The 18901-nt window shown below is 35.5% G+C and overlaps 2 protein-coding genes across 2 annotated transcripts; both read left to right on the top strand.

Moving 5' to 3' along the window:
- The first annotated feature begins 27 nt into the window (after window positions 1-27).
- On the top strand, window positions 28-4934 carry LOC125200876 (uncharacterized protein At1g51745-like). The gene is made up of 4 exons (XM_048098689.2): window positions 28-761; window positions 2155-2618; window positions 2833-3093; window positions 3476-4934. Exons 1-4 carry the CDS (start codon window positions 577-579, stop codon window positions 4537-4539), a joined length of 1974 nt encoding a protein of 657 aa, XP_047954646.2. The 5' UTR covers window positions 28-576; the 3' UTR covers window positions 4540-4934.
- Window positions 4935-11130: 6196 nt separating this feature from the next.
- On the top strand, window positions 11131-18303 carry LOC125210711 (DNA (cytosine-5)-methyltransferase CMT2-like). The gene is made up of 21 exons (XM_048110291.2): window positions 11131-11599; window positions 11725-11759; window positions 11866-11977; window positions 12622-12729; window positions 12814-12933; window positions 13212-13305; window positions 14011-14210; window positions 14302-14367; window positions 14454-14690; window positions 14912-14970; window positions 15068-15134; window positions 15312-15641; window positions 15960-16028; window positions 16110-16196; window positions 16271-16358; window positions 16759-16880; window positions 16951-17049; window positions 17296-17339; window positions 17438-17507; window positions 17591-17694; window positions 17855-18303. Exons 1-21 carry the CDS (start codon window positions 11195-11197, stop codon window positions 18018-18020), a joined length of 2682 nt encoding a protein of 893 aa, XP_047966248.2. The 5' UTR covers window positions 11131-11194; the 3' UTR covers window positions 18021-18303.
- The last annotated feature ends 598 nt before the right edge of the window (window positions 18304-18901 follow it).

Raw genomic sequence — 18901 nt, 5'->3', positions numbered from 1 at the left:
TGAAAGAGCCTTATCGATCACGCACGCTAAGCGTCTGAGACAACTCGTGCAGCTGAAGCGCAGAGTCAACACTCAACCCAGCACAAAATCGACTCACCTATACATACACCTATACATACACTTCGTCTCTGTAATTCAAATCCCTCTCTTTCCTCGATTCCAACTGCCAATTAAACTCTTTAATTTGACCAGTATTTCCCCAACTATGAAACCCCCTTAAATTTTTTGAATGGAAACCCTAACCCTAACCCTAACCCTAACCCTAGCCCCACCCCCAATTTCTCTGCTTAGATCGTCGCGATTTTCCCTCTTGTTTTCCGGAGGCTGATCAATTGATGCTCGAATTCGCTTCTCCATCGTCGGATCAAACATATATTGGATTTTTGTGCACGTTCTCTGTTTTCTTAATTCATCTGTTTTTGTTGGATTGCTGCATTTTTTTGTAGTTGTTTGATGGAGTGCTGTGTCCTGGGTCAAAAATGGAGATCAATAAGTTTTAGGTTGGAGAAATAGGATTTGTATTGTCCATAGAATCATACTTGCAAATATACATTTTGTTATATTTCTGTATAAGGGATGGGTAGCTCAGAAACGGGAGGAGTTGTGGATTGTAGTGTGGGGAGTATAGTTTGGGTCCGACGAAGAAATGGGTCTTGGTGGCCTGGAAAAATACTTGGGCCTGAAGAGCTTTTATCGTCTCATATAACATCGCCACGATCAGGAACTCCAGTCAAGCTTCTAGGGAGGGAGGATGCTAGTGTGTAAGTTCGAAATGCTTTTATTTCTAGTGAAACCTATAGCCGCAGTTGTCATTAGTATGTGTATATGGTAGTGGTGAATGCAGCTCCTAGTGGATTTTATTTGCTGGTGCAAATTTGGAGTTCTTATGATCAATCATTTTCTGAATTCGTAGTCGTGCTAAATGTAACAGAATATTACTTGTAGGTATCAGTATATAGCGAGTATGAAATTTAAAGCATAAAAAGACAGTGTTTTAGTGTAATGAAATTGTTAAGGAAAGTTGCATGAATGAAGATATTATAGTTACCAAAACTTATAAAAGAATAAGTCAATATTTTTTGTTTGCAAGTTCAACAATATGCATGGCCTACTATTGAAGGATTTTCTTGAGATATGCTTAAAGTCTTCTCCAGTTTATTTTATTTATCATTTTGGAGTTACCCTGATGATCATGGAATGCTTTATGCAATGAAGGTTCTGTTCTTATTTTGATGTCTCGTTGATCAATTTGACGGGTCTGCGTGACACGGATCATTTTTAAGTTCTCATGTTCTTTCACGATGGCTATTAGGTCCAACAATATCATTTCACATTCTTTTCTTAACTGACTTTTGTACGTACATGCAAGGCTTAGTGATAGAGTGGTTTTTTAAGAGTCTGTTTCTATGTCATATACCCTTTCAATCTATATTGTCACACTTTATATTGTACTTAGGGAAAATCAACAAAGGAACTTCTGTAAACTTCACATAGGTTTTCTCGGTGTGTTGAAGCATTGTTCCTAATCCTGTAGTTGATATATCATGCTTGACAAGCCTTGAAATTCTGCATTTGTGTGTGTGGCTTTGGTTGTAACTTGTATCTAGAAAGGGATGTCTGACTTAAGAGTGGAGACTTGAAATCTCTTTTGTGGAGTAATTATTATGGTATTCACTTTCTGTTGTATATAAAATACAAGTAAAGAACTCATTCCTTTTAGATGAGGGAAAGGAAAAATGAAGATCATAAAGATGAAGTTATTTCCAATCCAACAGCTCAGGGTTCGTAAGGCTTATGTAATTATGTTGCATCACTCAGTTTCTTGCAACTTACTACTCTGCAGCTAATACCGACCCATGTTTTGAGTCCCTCAGTGCACAAATTCTAGGTTCATTTATGTGGTGCATTAATTGCTTAAATACGAATTTGGGTGGGTATGTACCATGAACCCTTTTTCTCTGACCAACAAGCTTCTATATCCTCTCTTTTCTGCAGCCATAAAGAATTATTACATCAGATAATGTTAATCTCATAAATGATGAATTATATTTTGACTTACTTTTCTTAGGCAATAAAATCGAATCCAAAATTTAAGATTCCTTGTCTAGTTTGAACTATATTATATGAATTTTCTTTTTTTGTACGTTATACTAGGGACTGGTACAACTTGGAGAAATCAAAACGTGTAAAGGCTTTCCGATGTGGTGAGTTTGATGACTGCATAGAAAGGGCTGAAGCTGCTCATGGTATGCCTCCAAAGAAAAGAGAGAAATATGCACGGAGAGAAGATGCAATATTGCATGCTCTTGAATTGGAGTTGCAACTGCTGGAAAAGAAATTTGGAAAATCAGGAAATCTGTCTAATGGCCAAAGAAAATCGCCTGACGCTGTGGTGTCTTCAGAATGCTTGGAAAATGGCGCAGAAAATCAATTAGACCCCAGATCTGGCCAGCTACCAGCGATGCTTGGTCTATCTGTTGTAGAAAAGAATGGGTCAGACCAACATCTATGCGAAGAGACAGTTATTAATCAAGCGAGTGGTGATGATGATAGTGCTGGTGCACTACCTCGAATGAGAGGGTTGCAGGACTTAGGTCTCCGGATTACTCCACCAACAAGTAAGCTTCTTCCCTTAGTATGCTCAAATATTCTCAAACTCTATTTTGTTTAACTTCACCCTTGTGCTGTTCCATAGTGATTTTTCTGTTCAACAAAAAAGTTTCTAGGCGGCAGAATATCTCACCAGAGATCCAATTGTTTAAATACTGAAATAAGTATCAGGTTTCCATCATATCTTGTCAGGTTGGTAATTGTTCTGCTTTGGTTTATCAGGAGAGGAGCATTCTGGAATTGCAATATCTCGGGCGAAGAGGAGTAGAACTGCTTACTTGACATACGATTCAGGGGATTGTTCCAATGAAAATCAAACTCTAACCACCCAGATGGAAATACCTGTTTCAAAGTTTGAAGAAAGCAACTATCAAGCTGATGCTGGTGACCACATTTCTGGGTCTACAGAGGACACTGAAACAGATTGTTCAGAAACTGATTCTGTGGAGTCGGATTCTGATGAAGATATGGCTGCTCTATCTGGTAAGATATTTTGTATTGCTCTTGCAATCATTGCAAAGCTACAATATGACCTAGACTGGTTTGAGACTCTCATCGTCTATTTTGGGTCCGTATTATTACATCATTGCAATTTTGGTGTGGTCCAACATACTCTTCCACATTTTGGAACTGCCTACAGTATTTTTTAAAAATTAGGTTTGCTGTCTATATATGTGCTGTAACTGTATTTGTCACAAGAGGACTTTTCGGTGATACTTGTTGCTGGTAAATATTTCCTGGCCATGGTTTTGCTGTCATTTACCTGATCTACGAATTAAGTTCTTATCCCTTAATATCTTCTTACATGGTTGCTTGTACCACCCATTTTCACGCATTATAATTAGGTAATTTTTTGGATTTACAGATGGCGCAGAATCTATAGAATTACAACCTAAATATCCAAGGAATATTGAAGCACACGAAGAGCATGGAAGCATTAGCAGTAGTGATGACTTTGATGAAATGGCCTATGCTGATGGCTACATATCAAATAGTGGGGAGGTTTCCAAGTGGCAGCTAAAAGGGAAAAGAAATAACCGCAATATTGGGAAAAGGTATTCCGACACAACTGATGCTGAGCTTCCCAAAGGATACACGAACAACAGAAACTCCAACTGGAGCAATGGTGGTTTCAAGGCTGATCCAATTGATAAAAGTTTAAGGAACCATGCATCCAGGTATGGATCGATTGGGCTACACAATTCTAATGAGACTGCTGAATTGGACGACTTCACTTGGAATAATCAGTCAATCATGAGAGGATATTGGGAGGATTCACATGAATATGTAAATCCTTTCTCTGCCGATAGGCATCCTTTTAGTGGTCGGACCATGCTGATAGACGTGGATTTGAAAGTCCAGGCCAACAACTATCGAAGAGATGTCCCAATGATCTCGTTGATGAGCAAGCTAAACGGGCATGCTATAATAGGCCATCCCATCCAGATCGAAGCTCTTGAAAGTGGTTCGTCCGAGAACTATGTCTCTACAACTGATTATTCTCACCCCGAACCTCTGGAGACTCCTGCACTAACTTCAGTGTGGAGGACTGGTCGCAGGACAGCAAATTCCCGTGTTCCCCGCCCGTTTTTGAACGGTGAGAGCAAGCAGCAGAGTCTATTCATCGATCAAGATGCCCGTCTGAAAGGGAGCATGATGCAGAAGAGGTACTCCCAGTATCCAATGGACAGAAAAATCTCAAGAAACTCACCCAAGAAGAACAGCCTGTCATCCAACAACCTAAAGATACGAAGTCTTTCATCGATTGCATCAGGCGATCAGCATCAGAGCCAGCCTAGAAACGATGCCAACAACTTTCAAGTGGGCGGGATGATCAAAACGGGGAATCTGCCCACAACAGTTGCTTGCATACCGGTTAGCTTGGTATTTAGTAGGTTACATGAGGAGTTGGTTGGTCACCACCAGTAATAATCTGTATGAATTATTGTAGATATTGATTGTTTACTAGTTGCATGTAAATTTTAGGAAATAATTCTATATAACTACACCATGTTATCACATTTTCTGTGAAAACACCCATGTTGAGTCTTGACTCTCTGACAGTGAGGTCTAGCATTGTTACGTGGTCGGAGATGACTGGTTTTGGTTGCTGCAGATTGGCTAGAAATGGTGCAGCAGCACAGATTTAATTTTACTTTTAGGAAGAATGTGAGCTTTGTATACCTAAGGGCTAAGGAACGAGGTCGTTTCATCTGCAGAAGATAAGAATGCATACCGTAGATTTATACTCAAATGTAATGTTAGAATAAGTTTGAGCCTTTGAGGAGACGTAATAGAATCATACTACTCTATTCATTTTGTTATTTTGGTACGTTACATAGTTGCAGAGCCATTTTCTTTTTTAGTAGATAGTAACACATTTCTTCTCACTTAATTTACTCTTTGTTATTTTATTCTCTCTTCATCTCTCTATCCTTTTTCATTTCCTACTTTATCATTTTTTTACTTAACTCACTTATCACAATTTTTCTTTTATCGCGTGCTGAAAAGAAACATCTCCGCCACTATGGAACGGAGGGAATACTAGGTTACAAATTTGTTACTGACGTCATTGATAATTCATATTCATATCTTTCTATCAGAGCTCAATTCTTTTCAGTCAATTCATATTTATTCACATACCACCTCGTTGATAATTTGTTACTGACATCATCAATAATTCATATTCTTGTTAATTGAGTTAATTCTTTTCAGAATCGAGATTAAATAAAAAATTTAGTGTGGTATGTGAAGAATAAATACAACAGGAAAAGAATAAAGAAATAAAACAGTAGAATTATTTTTTGTCAAAAATGAAAATTGACTTAATTTTCTTGGAACATTCCGAAATGAAAAAAAAAAATCAATTAGCAATGAACGTAGAGAGTAGGGGTTTGATTAATTGCTAACTTTGTTAAGTTGCTAACTTATTAACTCATCAATACAGTGTATTAAAAATGTCAACACGATGACATTAAAATGTCAACCCATAATTTTGTTGAACTTCAATATAATGTGTTGATATTATGTGTTGACATTTTGATGTCACTGTGTTGATATTTTTAATACACTGTATTGATGAGTTAGCAAAGTTAGCAACTTAAATAGTTAGCAATATAATGTATCCCGTAGAGAGTATTACCACTGTTTCCTCATTCTAAAAAAATGATAGTTTTATCCATAGCTTTCATTTATTTATTTACTATAGCCTTCTATTTAAACTAACAATATAGTAATTCCAAATTTACTATTCTATCTCATATCTGTAACCCTCATATTAATTTCCAGAGGTAGAATCGCTACGAAAATATAACTAATTGACCTTTTATTTATTCGTTCCCAGTTGTTTAGGAATAAACATGGACTCAATTAATTATACCCCTACTAAACACGTCTTTTAATTGTATTATTCTTCTTTTAAAAGAAGAAAAACTGATTGAGATATTCATTTGGGTAGTAAACAAATTACATAAGTGACGATTTGCTCCCTAATCTTATATATACTTCTACGTTTACAAATTACGACGAAGGACTTGAGGAATCACTTGAATAATAATAATAATAAAATAATATATGATCTCCTCGCATATATTTGGGCTTCCACGTGATTAGGTAGAAGAAATATCCGACGAGGATCACTTGATTGTGTTGACATAAAGATAAAAAAATGTGGAAATAAGTTTTATAAAAAGTAAAAGAACTAGGGATGAAAATTTACGAGATAAAGAAAACTCTCATTGTCAAAAACTTGAGAAAAAATAGTACTCCATCTCTTTGCAATATTATTTGCATTACAGCTGAGGGATGAAAAAATATTCATTGATATGCAAGTAATCCGGAGAGAGAGTCAGGCTGGAGTTTTATGAGAGATTTCGGAATACGGGTCTCAATTCGCTGATCTTTCGAGATTTGACATTAAATTCACTAACCTTTCGAAATATGAGGTCACTGCTTGCGAATTTTTCAAAATAAGAGATTTTTGCATTTTTTTTTCCCATTTTTTCCTTACTACTCTCCGTCCGCGAATATGAGTCTCATTCCATTTCGGCATGGGTTTTAATAAATGTTAAGAAAAGTGAGTGGAAGAAAGTTAGTGGAATAGAAGTCTCACTTATATATATTAGTTTTAAATGATATGTGAATGGAATGAGTTGGTGGAATATGAGGTCTTTTTACCATTTTTGGTAATTATGAGCCGAGACTCTTATTCGCGGACTGAGGGAGTATTTGCCTTTCAATATTTATCAATTGACCAAATTACCTTTTTTTCAAATTTCGACCTAAATTCAGAATCAACGTCTGAAGTTGATCAATCCGATAACTATTTTCAAATGTACGTCTGCTGAAGTTGATTGTCTTATTTGATTTGATTTCTTGGTGGTAGTTTGTTTAACATGGCTAATTGGTTGTTGCAAGATGAAGTTGGTTCAAATCTGGCTGGGGATGTTTTTGTAGGAAATAAAGATGATTTTGGTGTGAAACATAGAAGCAGAAGTTAATATGGTTTAATATAACTATTTATATGTGTTTTTATGGTAGACAAACTTCGTATTAATGCTGATTCATTTCGTTGAAATTTGAGTACATAGAACATGTTCAGTTATCACAATCAAAGTCCTCTAAAACTGGAATAGGTGGAAAAATATGGAGACCACTTGCTTATATGGTTGGAATGCATAAACATATCTATAGGCGTGATTACTTTTACCAATTAGAATTAATATAAAGGGGGTAATTTGGGAAATTGATAAATATTGAAAGAGAAATAATAAGAAAAAAATGAAAAAGAAAAATCCTTTATTCTGAAAATTCGCACTCCTAGATCTCATATTTTGAAAGGTCAGCGAATTAAGATCCATATTTCGAAATCTCTCGAGTTGGTATCGGACGATTTTATTCTTGCTTACCATGATTTTCTTATAATCGTATCAGTACATATAAAAGGAAAAACAGATTTCAAAGAATAAAAAAGCAAACCAAGATCTCAATAAATACAAGAAAATGAATTTTACTATGAATAGCCACACAAATCAATCAATCACTACGCGGCGGAACATCGACGTCGAGTTCCCGGTGAACGTCGACGACATCTTCAGTCCCATGGGCTGAATGTCGTAGACACTCGACTTGACGTTGTTCGGGATCCACTCCACTAAGTATGACAAGTTCTTGTTCAAAGGGTAAATATGTATTATACTAATTGATTTAAAAGTAATTAAAAATCATGAACCGATTTTAAATGTGAATTACCTAGAGTATCCAATTATCTTAGTTTATGACTACTCATTTAAACAATTCAAATCTCTCTTTCCTTAGTCAAAACATTAGAGTTTCCAACGACAGATATATCTTCAAATTCTACTCCCTGTCTCTTTTGCTTCAAGTATATGTACAAACCTTTTCCCAAACTAAATAAAATCACAACTCCTGCGATTGACAGACAAACAATGGGTACAATATAATCTAACCAAAACCAATGACCACTTGATTTTGAGCTAATCATATTTTTTTCACCAAAATTCATATTTTCCATCCACTCATTGCGATGTGAATTGAACTTTTCATCTATACGTGCTTCAAGTTCAAGAGATGTTAATGAGAGCAAAATCATGAGAAATAATTGCTTCATAGTAAGTTTTTTATGGGAGTTAGGTGTTTATGTGATCTTTTTTGGTAATAACGATGACGTGACAAGTGTGATATTTATGGTGGAAAGTGGAAACTATACTACTCCTTGTGGGGGAGTAATTAATTTTACAATGAATGTTATATTGTGAAGGAAAGGAATAATTATGGCAAAATATTGTAGCCACCATGCTGATATTTATGTAGCTTGATTCCGTGACAAACTTTATTACTCATTCCGTCTCATAATAGATGTCATATTTTCCATTTAGTTTATATCTCAAAAAAAATATCACATACTATTTTGTGCTTAAAATATGCAGCAACCCAAACATTCACATGTTTGTTTTTTTTCTTCTATTTTCTTTTCCTTTTCCTTTTATTTGTTTAAATTATAAAAACCTACATAAATCAGTTATAACATTGTTAACTATGATTATCTTTTTAAAAATATGATTAGCTGAAAAAATGTTCAATTTTTTTGAAAAAGAATGAAAACATAAAGAAAAGATAAAAAGAAAGAATGAAAATGTTAAAAAATAAAATGGAAGAAAACAAACACACTAGGTTGTTCGTGTATCAAATACTACAACAATAGTATGTTTTGCTATTTGGTACAACAAAGGATCCAAGTTCGAGAGTATAATAGTACTCCCTCCGTTCTATGGTAGTTGAATCATTTCATTTTCTGCATTTGTTTTGGAAAAATGATAATAAATATTTAAAATAGAGAGAGATAAAGTAAGTGATATAGTAAGGTAGATAATAGTCTTACCTATATTATTCTCTCTCTTACTTTACTTTTTCTACACTTTAACTATTTATCATCATTTTTTTAAAACGAGTGCAGAAAATAAAATGATTCAACTACAGAGGGAGTATTAATATGTGTAAGTGATTTATATGGCTTATAAAATGTAATATTTTTTTTATGCAAAATTTCTATGTCAGATGTAACAGAGGAAATTAATTTTTGTGTGAAACCTTACTCTCCCCAATGGCACATAAGTGCATGCTGAGGTTATAACTTAGGCCTATCTTGGTATTATTAAATGAATGCGGATGGGAGTGAAAATGACATTTTTTTTTTTCCATTTTGATTTCATTCTCACCTTCGTCTCATTGTTTCAAGTAAATGAATAGAATTGAAGTAGAAACTATAATTATTGAACAACGCAAGTAAGTGGTGTTGCAATCCTTTCTTATACAATTATATTTCATTAAACCTAATAAGAATACTATGATGGGGGAGTGTTATATTGCTAACTCAATACCTAATTGCTAACTATAACAAAATAATATTTCCTATGGCCACAAATTGCTAACTACAAATTGTAGACCACACGTTTTCTAAAATCCTATGACCTTAAATTAGTTGTAGTTAGCAATTAAATGATGAGTTAACAATTGATCACTCCACTATAATGAGTATATAATACTTGATCAATACCGGTTAATCATGATAAATTTTGATTCTGAGTATTATTTAAAGAGAAATGATATGTTGAGCGGCGTTATGTGAGTGATTTGTAGGTGCTTAGTGACCTGGCATCCTCATCATATTTCTCTAGCATATCCGATGTATCATCCTCACATTTCTCTCTTTTATTTATATTTTTATCATAATATTCTCTCGTTTGATATTCAATCCTCCATCAATTTTAATCTCCATTTAAAATCTGATCTTCATCTTTCTTGTCCCTTTACGAGTTTTCCATCACTTATCTGTAAATGATTTTTCCTTTTTTTCTTGCGATTAAACATCGAGAATGATATTATCACAGATGTGATCGTAAAATCATTGAGATGGTCATATGCGTTTACCATTGAGATGTTTCTCTACAAGAAACTACTCCACTTTTTTAGAATTAAAATCCACTTTTGAATAAATTTAAATAGATCCAGAAAAGCTATTTGATTTCACGAATTTTAGTCGGAAATTGTAGAAACTCATTTAGCGAGGAATATTGAAGAAAGCCAATGAGAGTACGCAAACCCAATTCACAAGAATTGCAGGCATGATTTGCCATTCATAAATTATGAGAAGTACTAATCCAATGGTGAAAAACCATTGGTGTAGTTGAAGAAATTTGACGACAATAAAGAAAATTATAGATGAGAGGGACAAGAGAATAAAATAAGGCCTTCTACATAAGTTTCATCTGCAATGGCCAGAAAATTACAAATAAGTGAGAGAATTAATTGACTGGTGACAAAGAATTGATAATATAATACTTACTACTATTAAACAAAGATAGAATGTTAATAAAGATATTACTCCCTCCGTCCGCTGTTACAAGTCCCGGTCACTTTTGCGCACTCGCTTTGTAAAAATGATACTAATAAATAGTTAAAGTGGAGAAATGGTAAAGTAAAAGAGAGAATAATGTTGACAAGAGTCTTATAAGTTATTCTCTCTCTTATTTTACCATTTCTTTACTTTAACTATTTATTATCATTTTTATAAAATGAGTACGCAAAAGTGACCGAGACTCTTAATGGTGGACTAAGGAAGTAAAGAAAATGATGGTATCAGTATCACCATGCTACGTAATTACCAGGTGCCTACAAAATCGCTCACATGATGTCGCCCAGCCTATCATTTCTCTTATTTAAAAATCTAAACATAATATTATCTGCATCAAAAATAGTATCTCTCCCCCTTTAACTATTTTTGGCTGAAAAGTAAAGTAACTAAATTCTGACCAATCTCAATTGTATTCACAAAAATAGAATAAAAATAAATGCGTAAACAGTCAATAAATTCTTAGAATTTTCAAACATACATGCAATCCCGCCCTATCAACGTTGCAGACATACATCGCGAAATTTACCAAAATACCCTTCATTTTCCCCTTATATTTTTATTTCCATCTTCCGAATTTATTGTAGATTCTCTTTTCGAGTTCGAGCTTCCCCAAAGTAACAGACTCACATCACTTTCTCTCTCACCTCAGCTATGGCAGATCCTTCCCAAATCGACTCGGCTGATCCGCCGCTAGCTCCGCTTCCATTGCAGCCGAATGAAAATTCCGAGCCTGCGACTCCAGTTTCAAGCAGTAGCGACAGAGGAATTGGTAATTTGGAGAATTTTCCTCAATCTAATGGCGTTACGGTGGAAAAATCAGCTAATCGGAGAGTGGAGACACTGAGGATCTCAGATGATCAATTCCGCCGGCGCTCGCCGAGACTGGGGGGAAATGCTGGAGGTGAGCGCTTCGTTAGGGAGGCTAGTTCTCTCAAATTGAGTAGTCCGCCGCTTAAGAAGCATAAAGGCGGAGAACAGGTTTGGTTCTTCGTCGGCGAGCCAGTACCTGATGACGAGGCTCGCCGTAGGTGGCCATGGCGGTATGAGGTAGCTGAGGTAAGTAAGTGCTACTACATTGTTATTAAGCTTCAATTCGGCTCTTATTGAGCTCTGGATTTCAATTTGCAATTCATTTCGGAGATGTATGTTAGAGGATTTGATTTTGGCAATTTTTGTTGTAGGGAAAACAAAATAATGGGCAATCACAGAAACGTAAGTAAGTGATACATTGCTATTAATTAAGCTTCATTTTGTCGATTTAAGATTTTAGTTGATGCATTTATTGTTTGTCACCCACATTATTGATTTTGCAACTTTGGCAGGGTTGATGATGATGATGAAGATGATAAACTTGTTTCAAATGTAAAGTGTCACTATTTACAAGCTGAAGTATCGAAGATTATATTTGATCTCAGTGATTGTGTTTACGTCAAAGTAAGTTTGCTTTACTGGCACATATTTCAATATGTCACTAACAAATTTATCGTATTCTGAACATCAAAATGTGGCAAACCATAATATTGCAGAACATTCATATGAATGTAAATAAGCTAGTACAGTTCAGTAAAAGCTTTTGTCAAATGTAGCTTGTATTTTGCTAAAGCACAAGTTAGTAAGAAAAGCCAAGCGTGTTTTGTGTTTATATGAATCAAGAAATGTTGTAGATTCATCGCTGCAGTGTATATGTACATACTCATTGTTCACTTGAACTGATCTTAGCACTGAGGCTGGCATTAACCTGATATGAATAAATTTGTTTTGAAAACTATAGTGCAATTGGTTTTAGATTAGAGAAGTTACTAAGGGCGCACACTTGGTGTGCCTCGAACCCTGACGTTCGAGGTCCTCAAAATTTCTGAATCATATGCATTTCTCTCTTTTCCCCTACTCCTGTTGCCAACTATATCATATCTAAATTTGAACATTTCATATAATATTGACACAAAAAAACTCCGAAATCTCCATCCATGGCAGTTATAACTTGCTTGCAAAGTTGGTTAATTATCTCATCATTTCATTGCTGGCGTAGCTGTAGTTCCATTTTCCTATTCTCACTCATATCTTTTCAATAATTATAGGGCCCAAAGGGAGGTCCTAATTACGTTGGCAAAATTCTAGAATTTTTTGAGACAATGGATGGCGAAAACTACTTTAGTGTTCAATGGTTCTTTCGAGCAGAAGATACGGTGACAAAATGATGCTTTTCTTTACTCATTGTCGCCTCCTTAGTCCCTCTTTCACATCCTTCGCTAATTAGTTTACCTTGCCAGGTTATAAAGAAAGATGGAAGGTCACATGACAAGAAACGGTTATTCTACTCTACTCTCGTGAACGACAACTTGTTAGACTGCATAGTTTCAAAAGTTAAAGTTGTTCAAATAAAACCAAATGTACGTCTGAAATTCCCAAGCTAAACAAATATAGTACAATTTTATGTTACTAATCTGTATGTTTGTAACCTCAATACTGCATTTTAAGGAGGGAGACATATTTTTGGTCGATCATATTTACTCCCACTTGCGTTCGAGTTTAGTTGGTTCTTGTATTAAAAATGATAGACACCAGAGTCTGGTGAAACTTCATTGATGACGAGTGACAAAAACATGTCTCTTAAATTGGTTGATTACATTCTTGTACACATATGTTATTGACATTCATTTTGTTGTAGGTTAATTTGAAAGATAATACAATACCACCTTGTGATTATTACTTTGATATGAAATACGATGTCGACTACTCAACTTTCAGTACAATTTCAACAGGTACTCTGTACTATTTTGCTTTGAAAATTTTAGAAACCATAATTGATGCGTATTTATGGCTTGGTACACTTACTACTTTGCATGAATTTTTTGTGTGTGGTTCTGGTAAGGACTCCCCGCCTATATTCAAGACTACATCGTGTGATGTCACCTATGAAAACTTCCTAGCTCATTTCCGTACTCTGTTTTTAGTTAGCACATTAGGTTTCTCCAAATCCATTTTAAAACCATGTAAGAAACTACAGTAGCAGACACAATCTCAAAGTTAGACATACTAGATTTAGTTCAAGTGGCTTTCTACAGAACTTTAATTGCAAAAATCTTCTAAGCAGTCTTGTGCTTGTGCAAATAGGTTCTAATTACATACTTGATTTACTTTCTGAGTGGCCATAAGTCAAAGATCTAATGAACTACTAAATAATGATTTATGTCGTATGCTCATACGTTGTTAAACTAAACTGAAGATATACAATCTAGATACAGTAGTTAATTCATTGCATGAATGATCAATTGTGCTATAATTTAGTTACCATGAGTTGTTACATGCCTAGCTATGAGAAATAACCACTTCATTTCTACCTTTCTTCTTTCAATTCATGCTTCACAATCTTAGTATGCTGTAGCTAACAACATAGTCAACCATTTTAGCTCCCATTTTTGCTGATCTGACTATATGACCACCTACATATTATTGTATTAATGCAGACAGCGACAGACAGTTATCTCCTCATCCTTTGATGATGTCATCCAACAGAAAATGCTCTGCTTCTAAAACTGCCACCAAGTCTTCTGTGGATGGAATTTGTAAATCTGAGCTAGCATTACTGGATTTGTACTCTGGCTGTGGAGGAATGTCTACTGGACTGTGTATTGGCGCTAAAGCATGTGGCTTAGATCTTGTGGCGGTAGTTAGCAATTTTTTTCAACTTTCAGAAATACGGGTTGAAGAAATAGTTTTTCTGTTTAATGGTCAAGACTAACTTCCGTGTATGACAGAGATGGGCTGTCGACATTGATGAAGCAGCATGTAGGAGCTTGAAGCTGAACCATCCAGAGACACAAGTTGTGTATTGAGTTTTCTTTCTCTTTAAATTGAAGTCCCCAGTTTATCAGAAGTATTTGTAGTATTCAAGTGTCTCATTGAACAGACAAGGAATGAAGCTGCAGAAGACTTTTTTGATTTATTGAAGGAATGGGATCGCATCTGCAGAAAATATGGGAAGTATGAACAGAAAGAACTCAGGTCAAAGATTGTTAGAGAAGCTGATAATGTTAAAAAATCAGAACTGAATCAAGAAAGTTCATGTGAATATGAAGTGGCAAGGCTGGTAGATATATGCTATGGTGATCCCTCTGACTCAGGGAAGCGAGGGCTTAAATTTAAGGTGCAATTATCTTATTCATGCTTGACTAATATGTTAATATAGTTACTCAAAGTGACATGGCAGTAAAGTTACAGAATAATCATTTAAAAGGAGCAAGGACCTTTATTGTTTTGCGGTGGCAAGCGGGTTCAATTATAATGATAGTATTCATCATCTAAATTGCTACTTGTTGAATACTTAAGTACATGCCGACATTTAATGTCATGCTTATATTCTTTTAGGTGCGCTGGGTTGGCTATGGCCCAAGTGATGATACATGGGAGCCAATTGAGGGATTGGGGTACATTTCCAGCTAGATACAATCAGCAGTTACACAGTATTCAATGTAGCTATTTAACTGAAAACTTCTGATATGTTTATTCTGCTTTTCTCTACAGAAAATGCCCAGATCACTTAAGAGATTTTGTACAAAAGGGAATAAAAGCAAAAATACTGCCTCGTCCGGTATGTTTACTTTGATTGTGAAGATTACACATGCACCCTAATGGGAAGAAAACCAGTTTTCTGTTTATTTGACACTATTCTTGTGGAATAATTTGTGCCATGCAACCATTGTATGCTAAAAACATACTACTATAACCATCTAATATACCTGATCCATATGCTATCAACTTAACACAGGGAGATGTTGATGTAATTTGTGGTGGCCCTCCATGTCAAGGAATTAGTGGCTACAACAGATTCCGGAATTTTGATTCTCCTCTTGAAGATGAGAGAAATCGCCAAATTTTAATTTTCATGGATATTATTGAATTCTTAAAGCCAAAGTTTGTTTTAATGGAAAATGTTATTGACATCTTGAGGTTTGCCAATGGCTGTCTGGCAAGATATGCTATAAGCCGGCTGGTTAGTATGCATTACCAAGCAAGGGTTGGGATAATGGCTGCTGGTTGCTATGGGCTTCCTCAATTCCGCTTACGCGTTTTCTTATGGGGTGCTCAGCCTCTTGAGGCAAGTATTATCGATCCTAATCTTGGCACTTCTGGCATCCCTTGTGATTTGGATGACTTCCTATTTTTTTTAACTAGAATATCTTGGATATGGGCTTCATCAACTATGGGTTTTCCTGTTCATGTTGTATTATCATATACTCCGTATATTGATTATGTTAAAAGCATGTTTCTTTATGTATCTACACATTCAACCTTCCTCCTTACCGGCCATCATATTATGAATTATCTCATGACTTAGGCTTTAGCTAAGTTTATTATCATTGCTCTTCAGTTGTAAATTTATTAAACTTGCAAGTGACTATCATTTTATTGGCAGGTGCTACCCCAGTTTCCTCTTCCATCACATGACGTGGTGATCCAGTATGGATTTCCTAGCGACTTCGAGGTACTAAACATTTTTAACACACGGCTTTTACTATGTAGTAACCCACGAAGTATCTACTTATAATCTGATTCCGTATTGCAGCGAAATGTCGTCGCTTATGATGAAGGAAAATTCAGCGATCTAGAAAAAAAAATTCTTCTCAGTGATGTTCTTTCTGATCTTCCTCCTGTACGTTTCATTTGCTGCGCACTTTGATTAATTCTGAAATTTTATAAACTGACTTCCTTCATTTCTATTTTCAGGTTTCAAATAATGAGAAACGTGACAATATTCCACTCAGAACCGAACCTGAAGCAGAGTTTCAAAAGTATATCAGAGCAGCTAAATGTGGTAGGTCATTTGTCGTCTAGTTTTCAATTCATTCTTACGTATAGATACTCTGCTGCCTAACCTGACTTCCAACAACACTAGTTTGAACTAATTTAATAGGCATTTCAAATGAAGCTTGCCTCATATGAGGTTTTAAATAATTAAATCCTCAGCAACTAATTGGCTGGTGAACTATTGCGTTGCTAAAAGCCTCATTGAACCTAAGAGATTGGAAATAGATGCTAGCAAATGAGATACTAACAAATCAATTGGAAATTTTATCTTCGAACCGTGCTTCCTTATCTCAAAAAAAAAAAAACAAAGGAAAAGAAAACTCCAGTGCTTCCTTATATACATGAGAGCAACCAAATAGGGTTGGAACTAAAAGTTTGGACTAACTTCGTTCTTCCTCTTTGTCTAGATATGACTGCTTCACCTTCCAGTAAAACAACTAAGCACAAAAATCCTGTTTTGTACGATCACCGGCCTTATCCTCTGAATGAGGATGATTACATGCGCGTCTGTAAAATACCAAAACGAAAGGTTAGAACAGTGGGATTTTCTCTGCCATACATTAGGCATTCTGGTTCTGATTATGTACTTCACTCGACAGGGGGCAAATTTTAGAGACCTCCCAGGCATTGTGATTGGGTCTGACAATGTAGTTCGCCGAGCAAATGAGCAGGACTTGATGCCATCTGGAAAGCAATGGGTAATGCTTATAAATTAGTCAAGCTCGGGCTCCAAATTCAATTTATAAAATTATACGAAGTGAAGTCTTTGTCAAATGTTTGTGAGTTTGCGTTCAACACCTGATCTCAGCAATCTGCATTGGCAATCAATATAAGCTGCTAGCTTTGCTTTTGAATGACATCACCTTGTTTTATAACTTGCATAGACTAAATGAATATTACAAGTGTGATGCTTCTTAACGCACTCTTGCTATTTCACTAATCAGGTGCCTGACTATGCCCTTAGTTACCGTGATGGAAGGTCCCATAAGTGAGTTACTACACATGGAGTTGCAGTTTAACTCACTTTTTTTATCATTTCTTCTATTCATTTACTAACAAGATCCTCTCTATAATCGAATACTGCAGACCATTCGGACGACTGTGGTGGGATGAAACTGTACCAACTGTTTTCTGTTATCCAGACCATCGCTCGCGGGTCTGCATCTTTTACCTAGTCTTCTTGATTTGGTTCCCAATAGTTTAGCTAATTATCTTTTTTCCTTGTCTTTTTTGTTGAAGGCTATTTTGCACCCGGAACAAGATAGGGTCCTCACTTTACGTGAATGTGCAAGACTACAAGGCTTCCCCGACTACTACATGTTCACTGGAAGCTTGAAAGAGAGGCAAGTCTTAATCAAATTTAGAATAAATCTCTAAAAAAAGAGCATTGAATTGAAACTGGTTATGCTACTTAAAAAATAATCATACTTAACTTAATCACATAACAAACTTCCCCTTCATTCTGATTGTAATTTTATCTCTGTATTTGTCCATCTACAACAGATACAGTCAGGTTGGCAATGCAGTAGCTGTTTCTGTCGGACGTGCTCTAGGATACTCATTAGGCATGGCAGTGCAGAGACTGAGCGGAGACGGACATCTTCTCACTCTTCCACCCAAGTTCTCCCATTCTACAACCGTTGAGTTGCTATCTTTGCTCAACCAATGAGTATTCATTCTTGGGTTGTACACTGGACAAGGAGACGACGTGCCGTCCCTCCACAATTGGTGCCTTGTATGACATAAGTAGTAGGAACGCATCATCTGTCTTTAGCTGTAAAAGAGTCTCTCTTATAACTAGTCCACATTTATATGAAAATAATTGCTAATATGTACTCCTAATGAGAGCTGCAATTGTGATACTCTCGTGGGATATTATGTTGTATTACTACTGGAAAATGTATCATTTGTACAACTAGAATAAGGATTGATGTAGTAATTATTTATTGATTGTTCCTTTCTCAGACCAGAATATGAAGTTGCTTATTTGACAGAGAGTTAGATTTCCGACCAGAATGCAAAAATTTGAAGTATTGGCGGGCCCTACTCATATATTAGTATTTATTAATATATTAGTATTTATTATTAATTCGATTTGGCCGAGTATATTATTTTGACTAAAGTCAAATTATTCCCGTATATTAGCTAAAAAAAACTTTTTGGTCTTATACGGTAAGTGTTTTTGGTCCAAAAGAATATGTTTTGGTTCATACTTAACAGTTGTATAAAAATATTGTTGGGGATTGAAGCCCCTTGCACAGCGAAAGTCATGCATTCACAAATAAATCATACATATGGATCTATTTGACAGATTATGGGATCAATTTATCACATGTTAAACAATCAATTGCATGCTAGAACACACATAAATCATGTTTTAAGGAATTAAACCCTAATTCATGATATTCTACGGATTAGGGTTACCGATCTGATTCTCCAAATAATCGACGATTGCTTGCTCCTTCTCCACGTGAAGTTCTTCGTACTCGACCACAAATCTTCTAATCTGTATCCCGAACTCAGATAATGACCTTTGGGTGGGCAAAGCTT

Source organism: Salvia hispanica, chromosome 2 (genome assembly GCF_029641045.1).
Source record: "Salvia hispanica isolate PSC_SH4W2 chromosome 2, Shi_PSC_v1, whole genome shotgun sequence".
Taxonomy (NCBI): Eukaryota; Viridiplantae; Streptophyta; class Magnoliopsida; order Lamiales; family Lamiaceae; genus Salvia; species Salvia hispanica.
The sequence above is the reverse complement of the archived record's forward strand: the minus strand, read 5'-3'. Positions and strand labels throughout refer to the sequence as shown.